The sequence below is a fragment of the Muntiacus reevesi genome, chromosome 14 (assembly GCF_963930625.1).
Source record: "Muntiacus reevesi chromosome 14, mMunRee1.1, whole genome shotgun sequence".
NCBI lineage: Eukaryota > Metazoa > Chordata > Mammalia > Artiodactyla > Cervidae > Muntiacus > Muntiacus reevesi.
The window spans coordinates 371430-397384 of record NC_089262.1 but is presented as its reverse complement, the minus strand read 5'-3'; the positions used below and the strand labels follow the sequence as shown (position 1 = coordinate 397384).

At 53.4% G+C, this 25955-nt stretch overlaps 1 protein-coding gene across 3 annotated transcripts in view; it reads right to left on the bottom strand.

Moving 5' to 3' along the window:
- Positions 1-6351: 6351 nt before the first annotated feature.
- CEP72 (centrosomal protein 72) overlaps positions 6352-25955 on the bottom strand; it is a 33775-nt gene continuing 14171 nt past the window's right edge. Inside the window, exons 5-12 of one of the 3 annotated variants that reach the window (XM_065905530.1) lie at positions 22055-22233; positions 20530-20694; positions 17641-17912; positions 15751-15889; positions 15097-15293; positions 8432-8558; positions 7575-7686; positions 6352-6712 (exon numbers count right to left, since the gene is read on the bottom strand). In XM_065905530.1, the coding sequence (XP_065761602.1) occupies positions 6538-6712; positions 7575-7686; positions 8432-8558; positions 15097-15293; positions 15751-15889; positions 17641-17912; positions 20530-20694; positions 22055-22233 (1366 nt within the window). In that variant the 3' untranslated portion in view covers positions 6352-6537. The remainder of the gene's footprint in view (positions 6713-7574; positions 7687-8431; positions 8559-15096; positions 15294-15750; positions 15890-17640; positions 17913-20529; positions 20695-22054; positions 22234-25955) is intronic. The other 2 variants (XM_065905531.1, XM_065905532.1) reach the window with 2 other exon arrangements.

Here is a 25955-nt window from a genome sequence, read left to right as displayed (position 1 = left end):
TTTCCTAACACACCTGCCTCGTCCCTGCCAGGAAGTAGACAGATGGCCCTTTCCAAAGTGTCTCCCAGAACCAGACCACACCGGCCACTGGCTCGCAGCAAAGTGGGTGTCCAAAGGAGCTGGCCGACAGGCCCTGTCGGGTTTGTGCTGACGAGGGCACCAGGGCGCCGACCTGCAGCCCCGATGACACGGAGGAGCCCAGCCAGGGCCCCGCAGAGCCCGGAGAGCAGCGTGCAGGCAGGGGAGGCGGGCACACGCGTGCACACACACACACACGCACGCATGCACATGCACGCACACACACATGCACATGCGCTCAGGCACACACGCCCGTGGACCAGGGCTGTGCTAAGGGCGGCCGCTGAGCTGAGGGCTGCTGTGCAAAGGAGGGAGCCTCATCCGTCGACCAAAGTGACTTGAACCATGAAGTTACAGGATTCTAAAACTAAGGGCAATTCATTTCATTTCACTTTTCTGAGAAGAAATAAGAAATGGCAATTAGAGTTTGCTCTCAGAACGGCTCAGGGAAGACTCAGAATGGCCCATCTCTGGGCCTCTCTCCCGCAACCCCTGTGCCCTGAGTCTTGGGCCAAGGAGACTCCTGGGCTCAAGGCTGTGGGTGGCCTGGCTGCCCCTCCCTCCCCCTCCAGCTGGCCGCTGCGGCGTCTGCGAGTGGCCCCCTTGTCCACTCCTACCCAGGAGAGCGGAAACCGCAGGGCAAGACTGGCCCGAGGAGGGCCCGAGCCGGCAGTGTCTGCGTTCGGGGTCTCCCAGAGGCCAGAGGCAGGGCCTCCTGCTGTCGCACTGGCTCCTTGGCCACGTGTCCCTTGTGCGTGAAGACGGCCGCAGCCTGGCACGTGACCCGCTGGGCCCCAGGGCCCTGGTGTCAGTCTTGGGAAAGCCCATGGCAGCCCCTGGGGAGTGCCTCGTGGAGCCCACGGCCCCGCCGCTGTCTGTCCCGTGTCCAGGGCAGCGGGCCACCTGGGGCACCCCTCCCCAGATACACGGCCGGCCCACAGCACAGGTGGCCGTGGGAAGGCCAGCACTGCCACGCACGCCGGTCCCTGCTGGGCCTGGAGGCCTGCCCCCCGCAGAGGGGCTCAGGCCAGCGCTGGACACGGACCCCGCACTGGGCTCCCCGGAATGGCAGTGGCTTCTGCGGGCAGCTTTGTCCTAAGACCCTGGGACCTCACTGCAGAAACACCTGGGAAGTGAGGGATGGAACACAGGTGTCCGGAAGCACTTGGAGGACACAGTCACTGCTATCTGGGAAGTCTGCAACTCGGGGAAACAAGGCTGCCCGCCAGGCCCTCGCTCTACTGCCGGGAAGCCGAAGGCTGGGGTGGCAGGCGGGCAGGACACCGGCCCCTTCCCTGGGCTCTCCTCTAGGAGCTGTCAGGTGGGGAAACACGTGTGCAGACAAGAACATGCAGAGTCCCGTGTCCCACACCCCCCTGGGCTGGCCTGCAGGGCAGCACAGCCCGCTGCGGGAGATCGGCTCCCCACGGCCGCGCGGCCCTGCCCCCGGGCCAGGGAAGGTTGATGCACGGTGGCCACCCCGGCCCAGCCCCATGCTCTTGGGCTCCTGAGGCGTCCAGAGGTATCCGGGTGGGTCTTGTGTGTCCCTGGCCCAGCTGAGGTTCCCTTCCCAAAGTGCAGCTCTGGAAACGCACCTCCAGCTCAGGGCAGGGCGAGCGGAGGTCCCGGGCCTGCCGCCCCGTAACTCAGCACAGATGCAGATCCCACGCTCAGCACGGACGCTACGGACACAGGCAGGTGTGCATCTCGCTGCATGTTCTCTGCATCACCCGCTCGCTTCCACTAACCGCAGTCATCTAGAAATCACGTGTCTGTGAGCCAAGGAAACTGCACAAGCCCGCCAGGACGCGGGGACGTGGTCGGGGCACTCCTTGTGGATGGCGCCCAGCCAGGACCGCAGCGCGCACGCGAGTACTGCCGCCCCCGTATTTATTTCTATTTAACGCTGTAGGAGAAGCAAGCAGGCAGCAGTCAGGTCGCCAAAACTGAAACCATGTACGTTTAAAATATTACAGGAAGAGGTCTATATTTGTACTGGAGTATTTTTACACCTGAGTGTCCTCAGTCTTAAGGTTCGAGCAGGTGGAAACCAATCAGGAAGAAGCAGGTGGGGGCTCGGGCCCGTCCACACCCCAGGGGCCGCCAGCTCAGGGCAGGCCGAGGCGGCCCCTCGAGGCCCAGGGGCGGAGGCTCCACGGGAAGCCCAGTGGCCTGCGGTCAGGAGGCTTCTGCGGCCCTGTGGGTGGAGGGTGGCGGCGAGGCGCAGGCCCATGAGGCCTGCGGTCACTGGGAAGGCCGCCGGTGCCGACCCCCCAGGACTCAGCGGGCGCCCCTCGCGAGCGGTGTCCCCACACAGGCGGGCACACCCCATCCCGTGGCACACGCGGGTGGGGATGCACTGTCACCTGTTCCCACGGCACAGGCTGACGACTCAGCCGTACTGTGAAGTGGCGAGACCGTCCTCAGAGCTCTGACCCCGAGCGGCCTCCCTCCACGGACTGACTACTGAACGCTCTGGGGCTCCGCGGCTCAGCGGTGTGGCCTCGCCCGGGGAGGGAGGCGGCTGCCCTGCACTCGGGGGTGCTTTGGCTAACGCTCTTCCCCAGACCAAGCCAAACAACAAGGAAACGCACATAACTCAGACTTGAAAGGGATCATAGGCTACTAGTTTGTATTAAGTCTTTTCAGGAAAGGGAAATAAATGTACATAGAGATGCGGTCTATTTTTGCACTGTTTTCTCACTGTGAGGGAGTGAGGAGAGCGTCGCCTGGTCAGTGTGCTAGGACTCAGAGCCTCTCTCCAGGAGCTCCGGGGGTGTTGGGGGGGCTCGGAGCTGCTCTCCAGGAGCTCTGGGGGCGTCGGGGGGGCTCAGAGCCACTCTCCCGGAGCTCCGGGGCATCAGGGGGGCTCAGAGCCGCTCTCCCGGAGTTCCAGGGGCATTGGGGGGATTCAGAGCCGCTCTCCCAGAGTTCTGGGGGCATCGGGGGGACTCGGGGCCACTCTCCCAGAGTTCCGAGGGCATCGGTGGGACTCGAAGCCGCTCTCTGGGAGCTCCGGGGGCAGGCACGGTGCTCCGCCCGAGCCGCTGTCCGAGGCCTGCTCGCTGTCCGAGGCCTGTGGTGAAACAGCTCATGTCTGTCTGCATACCTCCTCGTGTGCCCCCTGTTGTGAACATTGTGTCCGGTTGGTGACAAATAAAGGTGTTGAATCGTGGCCTGTGGTCCTCCAGCTGCGCCGTGTGCGGGCATCACGTGACGCCCAATAGGGCCCGTGGGTCACAGCCGCGCCTGCCGCGGGCCAGGTGTGAGGCGGGGAGCGGGGTCTGGACACAAACCACGTCACGAACGCCCGCAGCAGCCCCGGATGCGGGCTGACGGCGCCCTCAGGAATGACAAAAAGGGTGTTTTTGGACCATAATGGGGGCACGCCAGTCAGTAGGTGAGAAAGGAGATTCCAAATGCAGAAGGCAAGTCTGAGCCCTAAAGGGGAAAGTGGGACAAAGAGTGAATGGTAAATAACCACAAACAGTGACTGTCCGGTTACACAGAATACTTCCCTGCGGCCGAGCGCTGTGTAAGCCGGATGGGGGCACGGGGAGTCACGTGCTCAGAGCTCCTGTGTGGTGTCTGCCATGCCGATCAGACACACACAAGCGTGCTGTGATGCCACCCTCACCGGGAACAGGGCACACAGTGTCCACACTTGTAGAGGTGACAATGTGAACGATAGAAAACTATCCAAAAACAGCAAAACCAGAGAGGAAAAAAAATCACACAAGTAGAACAAGCAGCACGAAATGAGACGGCCGATTCAAACTCAAACCTGTAGGTTACATTAGCTGACAAAGCAACAGACACCGGAGTGGGCCGTGGCACCGCCTGGCTCGGGGGGACGCAGGAGGGAGCGGGGCCCTGCCCACGGCCAGGCTCGCCAGGGTCTTGGGCAGTGACCGGAGGAGCCCCTGGCCCTGCTGGGGTCACTTGGCTACTGGCTGGGGCACAGGCAACAGCACGTGTGTGAGGAAAGGTTTATAGGACAAGGGAGAAAAATCGCATGGTCATCCCAAAGTGGCAGAAGAGTGTCTTATTAATAAAATTCATCCATTCATGATGACAAATTCTTAGCAAACCAATAACAGAAGGAGCAAGGTCAAAAATCCTATTTCAAATTTATCAGAGAAATGGTGAAAGGCCTCCTTGGTTCTGCATCAAGACAGGCGCCCTGTACGGCCCCATATAATCCACACTGCACTAGATGAGCCCGCCGGCACCGAGAAGCCAAACTCGGAGCAAAACCAAAGCGAGCGCATACAGTAAAATCGAGTGACGGCATGGAGCAGAAGAGCCACTTCTCACAGGAACCACAGGTGTCCTAGGGAGGTCGGGACACCTACAGGAAAACTGGTAAGAGTTTAACAGGATTGCTGAGTATAAATTTAATGTACCAAAAAATCAATTATATTTCCATATAATGAAACACATTCTAAAAATATATCTTTTAGATATGGCATCACAAAATAAGAAAAACCTAGGAATAATAGACAAGAGGTAGATAAGACCCCCACGGAGAAAAGTATAGAAGTGTAATAGAGGAGATCTGGTCACGGCCTCTAAGACCCGCTCTTACCTGTGTCCACTCTTTCCAAGCGACCAACGCAGTCTGAGACAAGACCCCAACTGAACCAGCTGATTGTAAAGCTCATGAAATTCTAAGGGTCACAAGTAGCGCAAACGTCCTGAGAGGGGATGGGAGGCCCTGACCTGCGGCTGTGGTGCTGTTCAGGGATGGATGGGATAGCGTGGGGAGCAGAGAGAAACCACTCTGACCGAGCGGTCGTGCGAGTGAGGACCTAGGTGGAGGGACCCTGGAGCTGGGCTGCTAACCCACACCACGTGCAGTCAGCTCCGGGGGTAGCACGTGTCTAAAACTCAAAACAGAGCTGTGCACTCTTTTAAAAGATACACGCAATGTGTTATGACCACAAAGAAAAATCATCATGAAAAAGACTGATTAATTGCCTCCTATTCAATTTTCTCTTCCTCAAAAGACACCATTAAAATGTGGAAAGACTTGAAAGAGCTATTTGCAAACATATTCCACAAAGTACTAGTATCCAGAATTATAAATAGCTCCTACAAATAAGTAAGAGACAGACCGTCCAGTAGGAAAACAGAAGGCCTGAAGAGGCCCTCTGGAGACCCAGGTGCTTGCCTGGGGCAAAGGGGTGCAGGCCTCAGGGAGGGAGGCGGGCTCGGGAAGCTGCGAGGGGGGGCAGGGCCCCAGACCCGCTGGCAGGCGTGTGAACTGCCTCAGCACCGCCGTTTCCCAGGACCTGCAGTAAGGTTGTTCAAAATACGGTTGAACAGTTACATGAAACGTGAACATACGGGAAATAAAACCTTTACAAGAAAGGCTTCTTTCCTTTTTATAAAAGAGGACCAAATGGAATTTTAGGACTAAGAAATATAGAATCTCTGAAATTAAAAACTCCTTCTACAAGCCCACAGCACATCAGGCAGGTGGAGGAAAGGGCAGTGAGCTCCAACAGGATGGGAGAGGCTGAGAACCAAGGAGGAGATGTGAGTGCAGGGAAGTGGGGGCCAGACCCAGTGCTTTAAGCGGCACTGTGGAGTCCCAGGAAGGAGGGCGGGAGGCTGGGTCAGGGGAGAAACACCGAGACATGGGGGCCGAAACTCTCCCACGTTTGATGAGAAATACAAACTCAGGTTCCAAGAGGCTCAGCGCAGTCCAAACCAGAAACTAACGGCACGGTGACAATTTCCTACAGGTTGAAAATGGATTAATGCAAATATCTTTAAATTAAAAAAAAAATCTGATGATGACCCCCCTCCCCCAACTTCCCTGCGAAGTTACAAAAATAAAACATGACCTGCAGGTGGGTGATGCTCCCCGCCCGGGACCCACACAGCCCCCATCTCCACCTGGAGCTCTGCCCCAAAATCTACCATAGGCCATTTCAGCAGATCACATCATTTCACCAAAGACAGCAAGTATCCCATGACATACGTTTCCACACTCAAAATCTAACTCCTCTGTTAGGACGCAATTCTCAGAAATGCCCTGCAAGCAAGAGCCAGCGCTCACGCAGGCATTCCCCCCGTGGGACGCCAGCTCTGCAGACAAGTCTCCACAGCCCTAAGGGCGCCTTGTATTCAGTCTGGGTTCTGACGGTTCCTGCTCATCAACCGTGGAGCACAGCTTATTTCATAACAGAATTCATTGTGAAACTCAGTTACAATTAGAGCCAATTTCTAGAACAACGTGTTTATTAAATAAGGTTGTCTGTTACACAATAAATTATATTCTTTAATCCTAAAGACCTACTTTCTTACATGTTAGGCAGAAAAATGCAACATTTTCTTTACCTCAAGATAGTTGATAAAAAAGTAAAGATCTGACTGTCTGACACATGAAAGGCGTGGATGAATCTGTCTTTTTAGGATACTTCAGGCCGTGAAGACACGGTGGAGAGGTGCTCATAGGGCGCGCGGCTGGGAGGCGGGCCTCGCGTCTCGGGGGCTGCTGGGGAACAGCGCAAGGGTCTTCTTGAGTTCCTTGTAGCTCCAGTGCAGCTGCTCCACCTCGGCCTGGTGCTGAGCGCGCATCTGGTCCAGCTCCTGCAGCAGGCGTGCGTTGGTGCTGACCAGGGAGCTGGAGGGGCAGCGACAGCACTCAGCCCGGAGTCCGTGTGCCCTCGGGCCCCCTGCCTCCCCTGCCGCTGCCCACTGCCCCTCGGGGCTGGGTCTCCTTGGACCTGCGCTGGCGGGGGCCCACTGGCCTGTGAGCTGAAGGGGCAGGGAGGGCCCTCAGCACTGACAACTGTTTCACTTCTAAAAAAGGCTCAAAGATGGAGACTCTTCTAATTCCTGGTCAAACACAATCCTGATGTGGACACAGTAAACTGGAAGTCCGGATTCTGGGTCACTGGGGCCGTCTTTAACTCTGGAGGGATCTCAGGAGGAGGGTGGGGGTGGACCCTGCCGACCAGGGCCGTCACTGACTGAGGGCCTTCATGGCATCACTAGCAACTGATGGTGCAGGGCCATGTTCTCCACAGAGCTGCCCCCAGGGACAAACCCTGCATGCCAGGACGGCAGAGAGCCAGGTGGGCGCCCAGCACTGCCCGTGGCTCCCAGAGGCACCGCAGCCCCACCTGCCCACACTAGGCTGTGGCGCTCCGTGGCCAGGACCTGCATGGCCCTCCCCTCTGGGTCAGGGGCTGGGGTGGGCAGGGGCCGTGGCCCTCCATCCCCACAGGGTCACGGTCTGGCTCCACTGGCCACCCCCTGGCCGGTGTCCCCTCTGCAGACCTCACCCCCTCTCCCCACAGGTCTCATCACAAAAACTGGGCCAGGGAGTGAGGTGGGATCTCCACGTTCTAGGAGAACAATCGAGAACCACACCAGGGGCCACGTGTAGGCCACCAGGCGGCACACTCCCCCCCAACCCAGGAGACTGCGGCAGGAAGGGCCTCGCTGCTCGGGGGCCGGGGTCCGGGGCCCGCTGGCAGAACCTGTGGCTCTCCTGCAGCATCTGAGTGAGCTCCTGGATCTTGTCGTAGTGCTCCAGGTGCTGCTTGAGCTCCACGAGCTCGCCTGAGAGCCGCTTCACACTCGCCTGGAGTCCTGACGAGACAAGGGTGGCCGTGCTCAGGGAAACCATTGCTGTGCTGGGAGACTAGACGATTCTAGGGCATCGGTGAGCCCGGGGAGGGTGGGGCGAGGTCATCGGGGTGGACAGAGTGGCCCCGCCTCCTCATCCTACCAGGCTCAGGGCCAGCCCTGCTGGGGGTGAAGCCCCGGACCCCGCCCCCCTGGACACCCCTGAGGGGCACGTGTGGCAGGAGCAGAGAAAGGCAGAGCGGGCTGGATCAGTTGGATGGGATGGCCTTCAGGGAGAGCCCAGAGCCAACGTAGCTGGGGTGAAGGTCGGAGGGGTCGGTCACCGAGCAGGCAGGCCCGGCAGAGCCTCTGCTGTGGCCGTGCTCCTGCCTGAGATGCATCTGCCCGGCCCTTCAGGGAAATGCTTCAGGCCTCTGAGAGGTCAGAACGGAGCAGGTGCTCAGACTGAAGCCCCCCAGGGGACCTTGTGATACCTCACCTACCCCAGGGCAGGCCACACCCCAACTCCAAGTCCCAAGGGCACACCTGCAAAACTGGCAAAACAGAGTCCAAGAGAGGGAAGAGAAGAAACCAACATTGACCTGGGTACAGACCGAGCCATGAGCAAGGAGCGCTGGGCAGGGTCCTGCAGCCTCTCGGGGTCAGTGGGCTGGCCCTGCACACGCCCACCCAGACGCGCTCACAGCTCCTGCCGAGCCTGGGCCCAGTGACACGGGGCGGCACACACGGATGAGAGCCTCGAGCTCACCGGAGATCTGCAGGTTCAGCGCGGACGGAGCATCAGCGGTCCTCACGTCTTTCTTCATGCTGAACAAAAGCGACTTCAAGCTACTGCTCTCCTCCAGAGATCTGTCCAGATGCTGCCTCAGGTAATCCTGGATGGAGCAACGCATGCAAACAGGTCAAACTCTGTCCACCACACTGCTACAAAGCCGGCACCCCGGTCGGTATGCCTGGATGCAAACGGTCCCAAACTGCACAGGGTGAGAAGCGGTGCCAGCTGATCATCCTCCCAAGCCTCCAGATCCATGGTCCTGCTTCCAGGCCGCTCTGCCCCAAGGGACGACGTGGGAGCCGTTGGTGTGCAGACACCCAGCGGCTGCCGGTACCACATCACTGCTTTCACGTGTCCCTCTAAAAGAGGCTCTGTGTGGGGTCTCTGTCTTGATACAACAATGAGCACCAAACGTTTCTGACACTTGTCTCCAGCAACCTCCTGGCTACTGTCCCTTCTGTTCCACAAACGAGGGGACGGAGCAGAGGGTGCTCTCACCCTGGGAGGCAGCCCCTCTAAGCGGGCCATCCCCACTGCACACACAACACACAGAAGCCACAACGCACACCCTCAGGGTGGCCTTCCGCCTCAGCATCCTTGTCAGCAGCTGTTGCGCTGTGACTCCCAGGACTGCCTGGAATAAGTGCAGAGGCTCCCTTGAGCCTTCGGAGGTGACCACAGCCCCAAGTTACAGCCTGATGGCAACTTCAGGAGACCCCGAGTCAGACACAGAGCTCACCTGCGTTGGGCCCTGACCAGAGACCACACGGGGAAGCATGTGGTGTCTGAGGTGTGACCAGGGGGTACTCTCGGCAGCAACAGACAACCTGACACAGAGGGTTCGGCACCTGCTGCCTGCCCCACGGCCCATCCTCTCGACCACGGGGCAGAAACCGAAAGCTTCTGCACAGCCAAGGACACCAGCAACAAAATGCAAAGCCAGCTTGCAAACTGGAAGAAAGATATCTGCAAACCATTTATCTAATAAGAGGTTAACAAAAAAAAATACATAAAGAACTCACACAACTCAACAGTGAAAAAACATCTGATTTCAAAATGGGCAGAGGATCTGAACAGACATGTTTCCAAAGCATACAGATGGCCAACAGGAACATGAAAAGACGCTCAGCATCACTGATCATCAGGGAGATGCAGATCAAAACCACAGTGAGGTACCCCCATCCTTGTCAGGATGATCATCGTCAAAAAGACAAGTGATAGCAAGTGTTGGTGAGGGTGTGGGGTAAGGAGAACTCTCCTCTGCTGCTGGCGGGGATGTACACTGGTACAGCCACTACGTAGAATTGTATGGAGAGTCCTCAAAAAGTTAAAAACAGAGCTACTAGGTAAAGTAATTTCATTTCTGGGTATTCATCTGAAGAAAACAAAACCACTAATTTGAAAATATATGTGGACCTCCATCTTTCACAGAAGCATTACTCAATTCCCAAGATATGGAGCAACCTAAGTGCCCATTAACAGATGAATAGATAAAGATGTGGTATAGATACAATGAAGAAAACAAACGCCACACAATCTCACTCTTACATGGAATCTAAAAGAACAAACAAAAGAAGTGAAGCTCGTGGATGTAGAGAACTTGGTACCTGCCAGAGAAAGAGGACATGGGTGGGAGAAATGGGTCAATTGTTTTGGTTTTCTAGTTTAAATCAACTGAATTTTTAAAAAATGCTACTGCAAAGAAAAGGTAGAGGTTGTTAATTAGATAAAAACAAAAGACCCAAGTGTATGCTGCCTACAAGGAAGCCACCTTAAATATAAGCACTATGGCAAGACTAAGGTGGCAATGCTAACTAACATCAGACAGAGCGGAGTAAGACAGCAAGCACGTGCGGCCACAGAGGGGAAAGCGTGAGGGGAAGGACGGCATGCTCAGGGCGCTGACGGGAGTGACGGCAGGTGGGAGTCAGGTGACGGCGCCGCACGGAGGGAGAGGCAGAGAGGGGCCTGCAGGGGCGCACACGGAGCGGCAGCTCCCAGAGGACTCTCACTGCAGACACCAGGCTGAGCACAGGGGTGGCCACGGCAGCTCGCCCGCAAACGGGGGCACAGTCGTGGGCCTGGCCGCACGGCACAGGGTGGCCAGACTCACGCCACCAGGCAGCCTAACTCCAGCGCCCACACACTCAACCGGACGACACCCGAGTCTGACCACAGCAGCAATTATAGTGTGTGAGTCGAATCTACTTTCTTGTTATAAACTATAAATAAAACTGAAATAACAGAACACTCTAAATAGTTCCCACACCATTAACCTGAACCCTAGTGATTAGAGGTGAGTGCATGACGGTCTCCCTTCCAAACCGCACGCGGTCGAGGCACCCCGATGACACCACGTGATCTGCACATGCAGGGACGCAATCCCCAGACAAGCCAGCGCACACGTCCTCACAGAGCAAACATATTTTGGAGATGGGAGCACCAGGACTCTGTTCTCAACAGAGCTCCAGGGTCAACGTGGCCTGGCTGACATGACTGTCAGCCACGCATTAGAGCCCTGGACTAACCCCTAGAGAACTGCCGCTCTGCCTGGGCCCACAGCTTCCCCACCTCCCGCTGAGGGTGACCATCGGTCTACCGGCTGCTTCTATAAACTCAACTCTTAGATCCCAGGTATGAGATCACGGAGGTTTTTCTTTCCATGTCTGACTAACTTCACTTAGACAATGCCCTCAAGGTCCATCCAACATGACCAACTCAAGAGACACAAGTTTGAGCAAGCTCTGGGAGATGGTGAAGGACAGGGAAGCCTGGCGTGCTGTAGTCCATGGGGTCGCAAAGAGTCAGACATGACTGAGTAACTGAACAACAACAAAAGCTGAATAACCCGGAGTAGGAAACGGCAACCCACTCTGGTATTCTAAGCTGGAAAATTCCGAGGACAGAGGAGCCTGGCACATTAGAATCCATGGGGTTGCAGAGTCGGACATGACTGAGCATGCACACACAACAACACAGCTGAATAATATCCCACTGTACACACATCACCTTTATCTGTTTACTCATCAAAGGCCTCAGGCTGTTTCACACCCAGGCTGCTGTGAATATGCCACATGAACACAGCAGTGCATTTCTCTCTGAGATCCTGATTTCACCTCCTTTGGATAAACACACAGAAGTGGGATTGCTAGAGCATACAGTAGATGAAGCCTGAATATTCACTGGAAGGACTGATGTTGAAGCTGAGGCTCCAATACTCTGGCCACCTGATGTGAAGAGCTGACTCGGTGGAAAAGACCCTGATGCTGGGAAAAACTGAGGGCAGGAGAAGGGGATGGATGACAGAGAATGAGATGGCTGGACGGCATCACCGACTCGATGGATACAACTTTGAGCAAACTCTGGGAGACAGTGAAAGAGAGAGAAGCCTGGCGTGCTGCAGTCCATGGGGTCGCAAAGAGTAGGACACGACTGAGTGACTGAACAACATGATGGTTCTACTGGCGGTTTTTGAGGAATCCCCACACTTTCCCACGGCGTCTGTATCAAGTCCCATTCCCGCCCACAGAGCGCGAGTGCTCCCTTGTCTCCACGCCCCCACCTGCTGCCTCCTGTCTCTTGACGAAAGCCACTTTGCAGGTGTGCAGGGGCACCTCGCTTTGGCTTTGACTTGTGCTTCCCTGATGATTAGTAACACCGAGCATCCTTTTCATATGTCTGTCTGGCCACACCACGTGGCTTGTGGGATTATAGTTCCCGGCCGGGGATGGAACCCACACCCCCACAGGGGGAGCAGAGTCCTAACCACAGGACTGCCAGGGACTCCCTTCCAGGAGTTTGACAGTTTCAGGTCTTATCCTTAAATCTTTAGTCCGTTCTGAGCTGGATTTTGCGTGTGCTGTTAAGACAAGGCTACAAGTTCATCTTCTGCATGAGAACATCAAGTTTTCTCAACACCATTTACCAAAGAGATTACTCTTTCACCACGGTGTGCTCCTGGTGCCTTGGCCAAAAATTAGTTGACATCTATGTGAGGGTTTATTTCTGCGCCCTTTATTCTGTTCCAGCAATCTATGCCTTTTTTTATGCCAGCACCATACTGTTTGATTACCACAGCTCTGTAACACAATTTTAAGCCAGAAGTGTGATCCCTGAAAAATGATCTTTTTTAAGATCACTTTGGTGATTTGGGGTCTTTGTAGAACTAGAAAACGAAAAATACAAATGATAAAAATAATACAAATTTTAGAATTGTTTTTTATATTTCTGTGGAAAATGCCATTGGAATTTTTACAGGGATTACACTACATCTGTAGATGTCTTTGTTTAAGATCTTTAACCTTCTTGGTTAAGTTTATTCCTGTTTTATTCTTTTTGACACTATAAATGGAATTGTTCTGGAATGCTCATTGGTATAAAGAAATAAGAATGATCTTTGTTATGCTTTGTATTCTATAACTTCACTGAATTTATTCTAATTTTCTCTCATGGTATCTTTAATGCTTTATACATCATTTACAAGCAGAGGTGACTTTACTTCTCCCTTTCCAATCTGGATGCCTTATATTTCCTTTTCTTGTCCGCTTGCTGTTGTTAGTATACCCGACCCCTGAACAACGGCGGGTGGAGACGGTAGGGGCGCCAACTCTCCTTGTGGCTGAAAATCCACAAATAATTTATAGTCAATTTACAGTCAGCTGCCCAAATCTGCAGTGCTGTATCCAAAGATGCAACCAACTTCCAATTGTACAGTATTACTGTATTTACTGGGCCTCCCAGGTAGTGCAGTGGTGAAGAGTCCGCCTGCCAATGCAGGAGACATAGGAGGCACAGGTACTATACCCGAGTTCAGAAGATCCCCTGGAGGAAGAAATGGCAACCCTCTCGAGTATTCTTGCCTGGACAGAGGAGCCTGGCAGGCTGTAGTCCATGGGGTCACAGAGTCGGGACACAACTGAGCGAGGGAGCACAGCACATATACCATTTACTAATTAAAAAACCTGCATATAAATGTATCCATGTAGTTCAAACCCACATTGCTCAAAGGCCAACTGTCCTTCCAGTAGAAGAGACGATACAAGAGTGGACATCCTTGTCTCATACTGGATCTTACAGGAAAAACTTTCAGTTTTCTCCACTGATCGTGAGGTTGGCTGAGGGCTTCTCATAAACAGCCTTTATCATGCTGAGGAAATTTTCTTTTACACCTATTTTGTTGAGTTTTTTTTAAAATCATGAGTGGATGTTGAACTTGGTCAGATGCTACACCTCAGTGAATTGGGCCGACAGTGTTTTATCTCTCCATGTGTTAACGCATCTGTGTACACAGCTCCCTCAGGGGTGTGTACAGTCTTCTTGATGTGTTGCTGGACCTGGGATGCCAGTCTTCTGCCGAGTCTCAGATCCATTAATATGGTGTGTCTGTGTACAGCCTTGTTCATGCGCTGCTGCACTTGGGATGCCAGTCTTCTGTTGAGTCTCAGATAGCGTCTGTAGTTTCTCTTCTTGTGAGTCTTTGCTTTGGTGTCCAGGTAATGCTGGCTTCATAAAACAGTGTGAAAGTAGGCTCCCTACTTCTATTTTTTGGAAAAGTTTGAGAAGGATAAGCATTAATTTTTGAGTATCTGGCAGAATTCAGCCATGAAGCCGTCTGGTCCTTGCTTTTGGGGCTTGTTTCTTAAGAGGTTAATTACTGTTTCATCTTATCTGTTATTGACCCGTTAGGCTTTATTTCTTCTTAACACAGCCTTAGTAGGTTATGTTTTGAGGAATTTATCCATTTCTTCTAGGTTCTCCAAAATGCTTGTAAATAATCATTCCTTGACCTCATTTCTGAGGCATCCATTCTAACGTATCCTCTTTCAAATCTGATTTTGACTCCTCTCTTAGTCTACCTAAGAGTTTGTCAGTTGTGTGTATCTTCAAAATCCAACTCAGTTTTGCTAATTTTTTCCTGTCGTCTCCTATTCTCTACTTATTTCTGCTCTGATCTTTATTACTTCCTTCAGCTTACTTTGGGTTTAGCTTCTCTCTAGTTCCTCAAGTTGTAAAGTCAGGTTGTTTATTTGATATTTTGCGTAGGCATTCATGAAGACGGTCTCATGTTGACGTTACAGAGGATGAGGGTGGCCTGTCCGGCTGGAGTCAGGCCCCACTGCCAGGTCCGTGCCACGCTGGCTCTGGCTGCCCAGTGGTGCCACCTGGTGGTGGAGCCCTCGTAGGTCCAACAGGACACCCCAGCCGCGCCGCTGGCCAGGGCAGGCAGGACAGCAGCAGGGACCCAGGTCACCCAGGTCCCTGCAACCTCCTTGCCAGTCGTCCCAGAGCCTGGGACAGGGAGCACCGGGACCAGAGAATCTCCCCCTCAAGCCAAGCCTCGCCCTCTCGCCTCTCTCAGAACAGAGCGAAGCCGCCCGGGATAGGCAGAGCTGGGATTGGCGGCAATGCAGATGTCTACAGCCAGTGCCATGAGGGGTCCTGGAGCGAGAGCCAGGCTGCGTGCCTCAAGGGCAGCTGGCGTCCTGGACGGGGAAGCCTGGTGGAAGAGGGGGCTCCTGTTCTGCACAGGCAGCAGGGGCCCCAGGGTGCCCGACAGCTGCCAGGGAAAGCAGAGCTGAGAAGCTGCTCTCTGTGAGGTCAAGGCCGTCTTGGCCCTACTGAGAATAAACGGAACTGACCATCTCCTTCCGCGTGTCGCTGAGTTCCAACACCACCTCAGTCATCTTCACGCCGTACTGTTGCTGCAGCTCAGCAAGGCGACTGTGCAAAGACTTATTTTCCAGAGTCAGGGAACTAATTTCTTCATTCACAGTTGTCGAAGTGTCCTGAGTGGTTGTAAACTCTTGAGCAGATGACAAAATGTGTCTTGCCTGAGCTAGAAGAGAGAATGTTGGGAGGATGAGTGTAGATAAAACGTGTTCAATGCATTTTGAAAAACACAGGCTGCACACCTCAAAAACAGACAGGTATGAAGACTAGAAAAGGGACATGTATGCCATTGAAATGACCTTGTCAGGTCTGTTTACCCCCAGGAGTGGATGGGGACGACAGGCAGACAGCAACAGCTCTAGGGACCCAGAGGAAGGAGCCAGCATTGCTGGCTGCTGATGCCTTCCAGGAAGCTGGGCACCAGCAGGTGCGGAGCAGCAGCCACTGGCCACTGGCGCCTCCTTGTCTGCCCCTCCCGAGCACCCAGACACCCTGAGCAGGGCCCGCAGGACACCACCACAGCCCAGAGGGCAGTGAGGCCAGGGATGGGGCCAGCGAGGCCAAGGGACCAGGGCCCAGCAGCAGGCACAGGCGCCAGCCTGCGGAACCCTGGCCCAACTCACCAAGGAAGACTTCACTGCTGTGCAGGGACCCACGGCCGTTCCAGTGCACGTCCACCAGGTCGAGGAGTGCTTCCAGGAGCAGCATCTCCAGGGTGGCCTTCTTCCTGGGCAGCACGGCGGAGTGCAGTTTGGGACATGCCTGCCCGGAGACAAACCCACCCTTGGCTCCCGTGCCCGACCCAGCAGGTGCGATGCAGTGTCAGACTGCCGCCTCGTCCGCTACCTACGCCACGGTGGAGGGTCACACCGCACACACCTGAAGGCGTGGTACATGGGACTTGCCTCCCTACCCTCCGCATGCCTGTCCATGTCTGTGGGGCAGGAAAACCATCCCGCAGCGGGAGGAACGGCTGAGCTGTGGCCTGTGTAACAGTCAGGAAACCAGGCGGTTCTGAGCAAGGGGGTCCTGGGCCCTCGTGACCAGCCCCTGCCACTCTTGCGGGGTGGGGAGGGGACAGTCTCAGCCCAAACGCTCACTGGAGTCCCAAGGCCCGAAGTGTGACCAGCGCACACAGGCCCAGAGGGCGGGCTGGCTGGGTAGGTGCCACACCAGGCTGCCAGGCAGAACCCTCACGGGCCCACCTGGGCCCGACCATGCTGGGCCCACAGTCACTGGCATTTCCATCAGTGCTCACTTTTCTTCCCTTTAGAAATCATTTCATCAATTTTAAGGGATTACTGCGGAAAGGGAACTGGCTTCTGCCCTCCGGCCCACTTTCTGAGTCTCCAGGGAACATTTCCTGAGAAGCAGGGATTTAGTGAGTAAACGTCAGCAGGGCCAGAGCTGGGATGAGGCCCGGTGCCCTGTTAAGACAAAGCAAGGGTTTCCTCATAAAGAGCCTCTGGGACAGCCAGCCAGACCCGGAAGGGGGTGTGGGAGCCACCGGACCCCTCACTCCCGCCGCCCCCACCTGCGGGAACCCAGGGTATGGGGACGCACAGGCCCGTGCGGGGTCATCGGGCTGGGCAGCTGTCCCCTGGGACTGGTCGGGGAGACGCTGAGGCCAGCAGCTGGCCACAAGCACGGAGGGTGAGAGCGTCCAAGGGCACCAGCATCAACACTTCCATCAGAAGCTGCACCGATGCAGCCTCAGGCGCGGGAGCAGAGCCCAGTGGGGTCAGGCTTCTGCCTCCCAACTGAGGAGCGGGGGCCAAGTCCTCTCCAGGACAACCACTTGGGGCTACAGTGCTGAAGGAGGGGCACTGCAGGCAGCATCCCCTCGTGCAAAGTCCCAACCCCATAGTGAGGGGGTCCGTCAGGGCGGCTCTGCCCACGGTTAATGTCCATTCGGGGACAGGAAAGCCCCAGCACGGTCCCAACTCGCACAAACCTCTATTTTCTCTCCTTCCCTCAGTCCAGTGAGTGACTGAAGACGCAGCCAGACCAGCTGCGGAAGCAGACCTCAGCCCACGGCCTGCGGTAGCCACCCAGGAGTCACCCAGCACCTACGACCCAGCGTCCTCTCAGCCGGGTGCTCTCCCCCCTGCCCACGTGGGGGTGCTGTGGCAGGGCTGCCCGCCTCCGTCTGCACGGCGGTCCTCACTAGAGCCTCAAGGCTTTGAGAACATCTCAGCCTCCAACTTGGCCGTAAGAGTGGCAGCGAGCCACCGTCTAAGACTACTCTGGGACAATCTGGGGAGAACCTCCTCTCGTGAACCAGAACCACAGAATGCACGGCCGGGACTGTGTTCACAACAGCCCCGGGGGGCACCAACCGCAGGACGAGAGGCCGTGCGGCCGGCAGGCCCAGACGACACCTCGTGGTGCCCTGCACCCAAGGACAGCCCGGAAGTGCACTTTCTAACGACAGCGGTGACGACACGACGGAGGCGTCCACGTGAGGCCGTGTCCACCCTGGGGGCTGGGCACCTCGCCCCACACCGGCTCACCTTGCTCGCGCTGGGCGGCCTTGGGGTCTCGGGCCCCAGGGTAGCCAAGAGGGAAGAGGCGGCCTGGCCCCAGCCCTCCGAGCCGCTCCTCCGGCTCACACTCAGGCTCCCTTCCAGAGAGCTGAGACACGCCTCATCCATGGGCCCCTGGAACCTCCCGCCAGGCATCCTCCGCTTCCTGTACTTCTCAGCAGGCAAGGGGTTTAACATCTTTTGTGTCGACACACTGGACTTCTGAGAAGAAGCGCCTGAGTCCTCAGTCTCCGTGGCGTCTGTAACAGAGAAGTGGGCAGAGCCCTCCCCATCAGGCTCCCGGGGCTCAGGGCTCAGCACTGCAGTTCTGTGCACACAATACGGGAAATTAACCAGAAAGTGACGAAGCTGACCAATTACTGTGTCTTCCTGCCAAAACTATGTATTACAAACTGGGTCAACCGGGTCTGTAAGTGGATGAACCACTGTGGTCTGGCTGCCTGGGTCAGAGACCACCTGGACACCAATGCCCCCCGGTTCCATGTCCGTCACCAAGTCCACCTGACCAGTGTCAGCAGGCCACCACCGCCGCCCTGCCAGGACAGGTCTGACTCACCCCAGAGGGACCCAGTCACCCTCCATGCGGCACCCCCACCACATGACACTGCCCCATTTCCCCCTGACCTGCGGCAGCCCGGGGCTTCTGCATGACCCCACCTCCCACAGCAGCGCAGCCGAGCCTGGCCACAAGCAGCCTGCAGGGCAAGCCGCCTGGCACTGAGGGCGACCCCACAGAAGCACAGTCTGAACGCTTCAAAAACCCAGAACAGACTCGACGGGAACCGAGGACGTGTTCTTGCTCATAAGCATCTGAGACATGACAGGAAGAAACTCCACATGTACTGGATGGATCCTGGACCAGAACACGCACACAGGCACCCCCACGTGAATCCGTGTGAAGGGACACGTGTGAGATCTCATGACACAAAGTAAATGAAGCTGGTGCAAGAGGCCTTGACTGCAGTCCACAGGCACCAGGCAGCCACCACCACGACCTACCCTGCCTCCAAGGTCCCCACAAGCTCACCTGGATAAAACTCAGGAAGGGACTAGGTTTGCTCACACTTTGGAGGTTTTGATGCTTTTTCCACATTCATGCAAACAACACTCTCAATTAACTTATTTAGCTTCCCTTGTCTTTGTGTTATTCAGTTGCAAAGTTGTGTCTGACTCTTTGTGACCCAAAGGATTGCAGCATGCCAGGTTCTTCTCTCCTCCAGAGCAATCTCCCAGAGGTTGCTCAAATTCATGTCCATTGAGTCAGTGATGCTATCTAACCATCTCATCTTCTGCTGTCCCCTTCTCCTTGTGTCTTCAATTTTCCCAACATCAGGGTCTTCTCCAATGACTCAGTTCTTCACATCAGGTGGCCAAAGTATTGGAGCTTCAGCTTCAGCATCAGTCCTTCCAATGAATATTCAGGGTTGATTTCCTTTAGGATGGGCTGGTTTGATCTCCATGCAGTCCAAGGGACTCTCAAGGGTCTTCTCCAGCACCACCATTCAAAAGCATCAATTCTTTACACTCAGCCTGCTTTACGGGTCATACCTGAATGGTCTAGCGGTTTTCCCTACTTTCTTCAATTTAAGTCTGAATTTCGCAATAAGAAGTTCATGATCTGAGCCAGTCAGCTCCCGGTCTTGTTTTTGCTGACTGTATAAGGCTTCTCCATCTTTGGCTGCAAAAAATACAATCCATCTGATTTTGGTGTTGACTATCTGGTTATGTCCATGTGTAGAGTCTTCTCTTCTGCCATTGGAAGAGGGTATTTGCTATGACCAGTGTGTTCTCTTGGCAAAACTCTATTAGCCTTTGCCCTGCTTCATTCTGTACTCCAAGGTAAAATTTCCCTGTTACTCCAGATATTTCTTGACTTCCTACTTTTGCATTCCAGTCCCCTATAATGAAAAGGACATCTTTTTCGGTGTTAGCTCTAAAGGTCTTGTAGGTCTTCATAGAAACATTCAACTTCAGCTTCTTCAGCGTTACTGGTCAGGGCATAGACTTGGATTACCTGATATTGAATGGTTTGCCTTAGAAACAAACAGAGATCATTCTGTCGTTTTGGAGTTTGCGTCCAAGTACTGCATTTTGGACTCTTTTGCTGACTATGAGGGCTACTCCATTTCTTCTAAGGGATTCTTGCCCACAGCAGTAGATATAATGGTCATCTGAGTTAAATTCACCCATTCCAGCCCATTTTAGTTCACTGATTCCTAAAACGTAGACATTCACTCTTGCCATATCCTGTTTGACCACTTCCAATTTGCCTTGATTCATGGACCTAATGTTCCAGGTTCCTGTGCAGTATTGCTCTTTACAGCATGGGACCTTGCTTCCATCACCAGTCCCATCCACAACTGGGTGCTGTCTTTGCTTTGGCTCCATCCCTTCATTCTTTCTGGAGTTATTTCTCCACTGAGCTCCAGTAGCATATTGGGCACCTACCAACCTGGGGAGTTTATCTTTCAGTGTCACATCTTTTTGCCTTTTCATACTGTTCATGGGGTTCTCAAGGCAAGAATATTGAAGTGGTTTGCCATTCCCTTCTTTAGTGGGCCATGTTGTGTCAGAACTCTCCACCATGACCCATCTGTCTTGGGTGGCCCTACACAGCATGGCTCATAGTTTCACTGAGTTAGACAAGGCTGTGGTCCATGTGATCAGATCGGTTAGTTTTCTGTGACTGTGGTTTTCAGTCTGTCTGCCCTCTGATGGAGAAGGATAAGAGGGCACAGATGTTTTACAAATGTCAGCTTCCATTTGTAAAGGAGCTTCTTCCCTTAACACACCTCAGGGCCACACATACACACAGCCGAGAGAAGAGGACCACAGCACACCCGGGGTGGGGGTCACCTGGGGTGAAGTGCTGCGGGGGGAGCTCGCCGCAGCGCTGGTCCTGCAGCCTCGGCTCCACGCAGCCGGCCCTGGAGCTGCTCCTGCGCCTCTCGGGGCCTTTCCACAGGGCGTCCCCGCACTGGTGCTGGGCTGACTGCGGGCTCAGTCGGTGCCGCGACTTTGCTGTATTAAAGAACAGTTAAAAGGTTTACTCCATTAAAACTTACATGTCAGGTTTCTGACAGTGTAGCATACATGTCAAGCACACTCCTATGTGAGGTAAACAGGGAAAAAAGTTGAGTGGATAACACAGCACCAGCCACCCTATGAGGAACCTGCAAGCATCACTCCCACAGCACCCAGGTGAGGTGACCCAGCCCCACATCCAGCGGGAAACCGCATCTAGCCGAGGAGTCAGGACAGACACAACAGTCGCCAGATCCAGAGACTCAGGTCACTGAACAAACAACACTGCAAGGTTGTCTTTGCAATAAATGTCACTGGTACAGCTGGATACACACTGGGACAGACGGACAACCTGAGCCGCGACCTCACACCACACCCAGAAATTCCCTTGAGAGAGCAGCTCTCAAATCTAAGTGCAGGTCCCCAGGACGTGGACAGGTCTGTGGGAGGAACCCTCCGCAAGCACAGTCAGCACACTGAAAAGCACGACCATGAAGGGGAACAGGGTGAAGTGATTTCACTCAAATAAAACCGCTCCTGGAAGCACTGTTTAGAAAATGAAAGGCAAGCCACAGGGTGGGCAGAAATCTGAGACAGGCTATGTTCTACCAATATGATGGAGTCCGGGGCATCAATATCAAGAAAGGAATGGAGAGAGGGCCAGCGGGAACAAAAACTGCTCAAAGATGACGTGAGCGCATGAGCAGGCTGCTGGGACTCGTCTCTAAGAAAAGCGAACTCAAGCCCTGAGGAGACACCACCAGGCAGCCAGGACGGGCACCACAGTGGAGAGCCCGGCGGGCCCAGGAGGCGGCGGGGAGGCTGAGGCGGGGCGCCACTGCAGCAGGAAGACCCAGCCGCTGTGACCTCACGAAAAGCTCCTGGGACCCACGAGAGGAGCAGCAGCAAAGCAGCTGAAGCTCACACATGGGCCCTGGTGGAGAAGCCGGCACGGGCGTGAGGAGCTCACACACCTTCCTCGTCGGGTCTCAGCCCCTCACCCACATGCAGCCGGAGTCAGAGAGGAGCCCCCTCGCGGCCGGCGGGGACTCAGCCCCTGCAGCACAGGACACCTCCTCCTCGTCTGCTCAGACTCCTCACATGTTTGCTACCCCTACAACTGACCTGAGAGGGACTTGAAGTAAAAGACTTGCAGTATGACTACATCCACCTAAATATACTGACTTCTCTGCCTTTAATTCCATGATCAAATTACTGATATTTACAGGTGCACAAGACTTCCTGAAGATTCTACATTTAAAGGTAAGTTCTCTTAAAAAGACAGCGTGGATCCTGAGGCAGCAGTCAGCCTCCCAGCCGGGCTGTGTGCCCACCCTCTCAGCGAGGAACAGCCTACCTTGGGAGCTCTGGAGGCTGGCCTCTGATTCCTTCTGACTGGAACTCATGCTCCCAGGAGGGTTGCTGAGGTCCCACTCGCACTCGGCAATGAGGTTCAGGACCGCCTCGTCATCAGCGTCCATGACCAAGCACTTTTTGGCGGAGGGGTCAGTGCACTTGACCCTGGAGTGATGAGGTCTACAAAGAAAAGCAAACCTGGTCTGGTCCTCCTACCTGCACCCGCGTGTGCAGACCCGGGACACAGATGCCTGCACCCCTGACAACTGCCTCAAGGTCTCTGACGAGGAGAAGCAGGGGCTTCTGCCACAGGGAAGGTGGAGTGAACTCAGCCAGGACGACTGGTCACCACACTCGGCTTCATTAAAGGGTGACAGTTCCAGGAACCCCCCCGTGCGAGGATCTCCTAGCACTGCGGTACATGTGACCAACAAAATTCAAGGAGGGACTTGCCCAGCAGTCCAGTGGTTAAGATCCCATGCTTCCAATGCAGGGGGCACGAACTCTATCCTTGGTCAGGGAAGTTAAGATCCACATGGACCAACCAAAAAACAAAACAGAAAGTTCAAGAACATGGTGTTTCAAATTTCTATTTTCACATTAAGTGAATATATTTCTCTAGTAACTGAAATGTGAGGTTGTAGAATAGGATGTCCTTCCACACAAAGGTAAACATTCACAGCGGACCTAATTTCTAACAAAGGCAGCTTAAGAATCACTCTTCAAAACAGAATTCAATCACACACTACGGATGTTGGCCTTATGACCCTGATCACACGTTGAGAAGTCAATGACATTCTATTTTCTACAGCCAAGAGTCTTCCAGGTCCCTGCAGAAAGAAGGGTCTGGGTTCTCCTTCGAGGTCTGCCCACAGACACCTGACGGTGGACACATACAGCCTGTTCGGGTCTCTACTGTCACCTCTGGATAATAAGGTCATTGCACCAGACCATTTAAACTCTGTGATAACTTAGGTCTTGAGATAATCAAGGACAGGACAACTGAAAACACGCTCCCCAGGTGGCTCAGTGGTAAAGAATCCATCTGCTAATGCAGGAGATGCAGGAGACACGGGTTTGATGCCTGGGTTGGGAAGATCCCCTGGAGGAGGAAATGGCAACCCACTCCAGGATTCTTGCCAGGATAATGCCATGGACAGAGGAGCCTGGCGGGCTACAGTCCATGAGGTCGCAAAGCATTGGACACGACTGAGCACACACACATACTGCAAAACATTGCTGAAACAAAGTGAAGATGACATAAGTAAGAGGAAACATGTGCATGGACTGGAAGACTCAACACTGTTAAAATGTCCACTGCCCAAAGAAATCTACAGAATCAGTGGAATCCTATCAAAATCCCAATGGTATTTTCCCCAGAAATAGAAAAATCCATTCTAAAATGCATCTGGAATCTCAGGGGGCTCCAAATAGCTATAACATCATTGAGAAGAGCAAGCAATAGAACCAGGTTCAGAAACACTGGATGAAATCAGGCTCTGATTTTAAACAACTATGAGTGATAATGCTGTAAGATCTAATGGAAAAAAGAGACAACATGCAAGAATGGATGGGAAATGCAAGCAGAGAGTCTAAGAAAGAACCTAACAGAAATGTTAGTTAGAAACACTGCCAGAAATGAGAGGTGCCTCTAACGAGCTCAACAGTAAACTGGACATGGCTGAGGAAAGAATCTCTGAACTTGAGAATGTAACAATAGAAACTCTAATATTCAAAAGCAAAGATTAAAAAAGACTGAAAAAAAAGAAAAGCCAGAATAAAATATCTAGACTCGTGGGACAACACCAAAGGGATAACATTCACATGTGAGAACACTAGCGGGAGGAGAGAGCGGAGCTGACACCAGATCACAAAGCCTCTCAGCTAAGTGACGCCTGTGCTTTCTCATGCTGTCTAGGCTATCCAGCCAGTGCATCCTGAAGGAGACCAGTCCTGGGTGTTCATTGGAAGGTCTGATGCTGAAGCTGAAACTCCAGTACTTTGGCCACCTCATGCGAAGAGTTGGCTCATTGGAAAAGACCCTGATGCTGGGAGGGATTGGGGGCAGGAGGAGAAGGGGACGACAGAGGATGAGATGGTTGGATGGCATCACTGACTCGATGGACATGAGTTTGGGTGAACTCCGGGAGTTGGTGATGGACAGGGAGGCCTGGCGTGCTGCGATTCATGGGGTCACAAAGAGTAGGACATGACTGAGCAACTGAACTGAACTGAACTGAGGTTTGTCATAGCTTTTCTTACAAGGATCAAGCAACTTTTAATTTTATGGCTGCAGTCAATGTCCACAGTGATTTTGGAGCACAAGGTAAGAAAAATCTGTCACTGCTTTCACTTTTCCCCCTTCTATCTGCCATGAAGTGACAAGACCAGATGCCATGATCTTAGTTTTCTTACTGTTTTCACTGTACTTAGTTTAATTAAGGGAGAAACAACATTATGTTAAAAAACAATGTATACACTTTAATTTTAAAATGTTTTATTGCTAAAAGTGCTAACCATCATCTGAGCCTTTCACAAGTCATGGCAGAAATGAGATCACTGATCACAGATAACCATAATATAAAAAGCTGAAGAAGTTTGAAATACTGCAAGAATCACCAAAATGTGACACAGAGACATAAAGTGAATAAAGAACAAATGCCACTGGGAAAATGGCATGACAGACTTGCCTGACTCGAGGTTAACACAAACCTTCAATCTATGAAAACATAGAATCTGCAAAGCACAGAAATGAGGTCTGCCTGCCCTGTGTGCTCAGGGTGACCACCAAGTGAAGCGATGAGCATAACTGACGTGCTGAGGGGGAAAACGGAATCATTGAAAGATCACGTCAAGCCATGAAAGGAAGGGAAAGACCAGAAGACAAAGTAAGAACAAGGGCATCAGAGAGGAACAGTGAGCACAGCAGCTGTTAACCCAGCTGCATCAAGAATCACTTCACACATCAGGGGTCTAAACGCATCACGTGAAGGGCAGAAACGCTCAGCGCGGATCAAAACACAAGGCCGACTGCATGTTACCTACAGAAGTCCCCTTCAAATATAAAGATACATAGGTTAAAAGTAAATGGATAAAGAAAGAAAAACAGAGTATGCTAACACCAATCAGGACAAAGTGGAAGTAGCTACATCACTCTCAGACAGAGCGGACTTTGGGCAGAGAGCAACCTGGGATAGAGGGGTAAGGACTCAGGGCAGCTCTGCCAGAAGACGCAGGAGCCTGGACACGCTTGCACCAATAAGACAGCATCAGGTTACACAACAGAGACACTGAGGGAGCTCAGGAAGATGGCTCCACTTCCCCACCCCTGCATCGGAGGGGGCAGATCCCGCAGGCAGACAGTCACCAAGGACACAGCTGGCTCGAGGCCACCACCGGGAGGTGCCGGCATGCCCCTTGTCCAGACAGCAGGATGGGCTGTTCCCAGTCACACGGAATACCCACCAACACAGATCCATCCTGGGCCACAGAACACACCTCCACGCGTTAGAAAGAAAACAAATCATGTGTTTGTTCTCAAGGCACAATGGAATTAAATTTGTAGTAAGTAACAGAAAGATAACTGGAAAATCTCAAAAAATGGGAGCTTAAACAACATATTCCCAAATAGCATAAGTCGAAGAAGTCTCGAAGTATTTTGTACTTCAAAATAAAAATATTTTCAACTAAATTAAAAAGAATATACACCTCACCGAAATTTGTGGGATGCAGTGAAAGCAATGGGTAGAAGGAGATACATAATATTGAATGCATAGCAGACACAGTACAATCCAACATCAATAACCCTAGCTTCCACCTTAGGGAGCTAACAAAATGAATTAGATCCAAAGCAGGAAGAACAAAAGTAGTAGTAAAATTTAGAGCAAAAATCAATAAAGTTA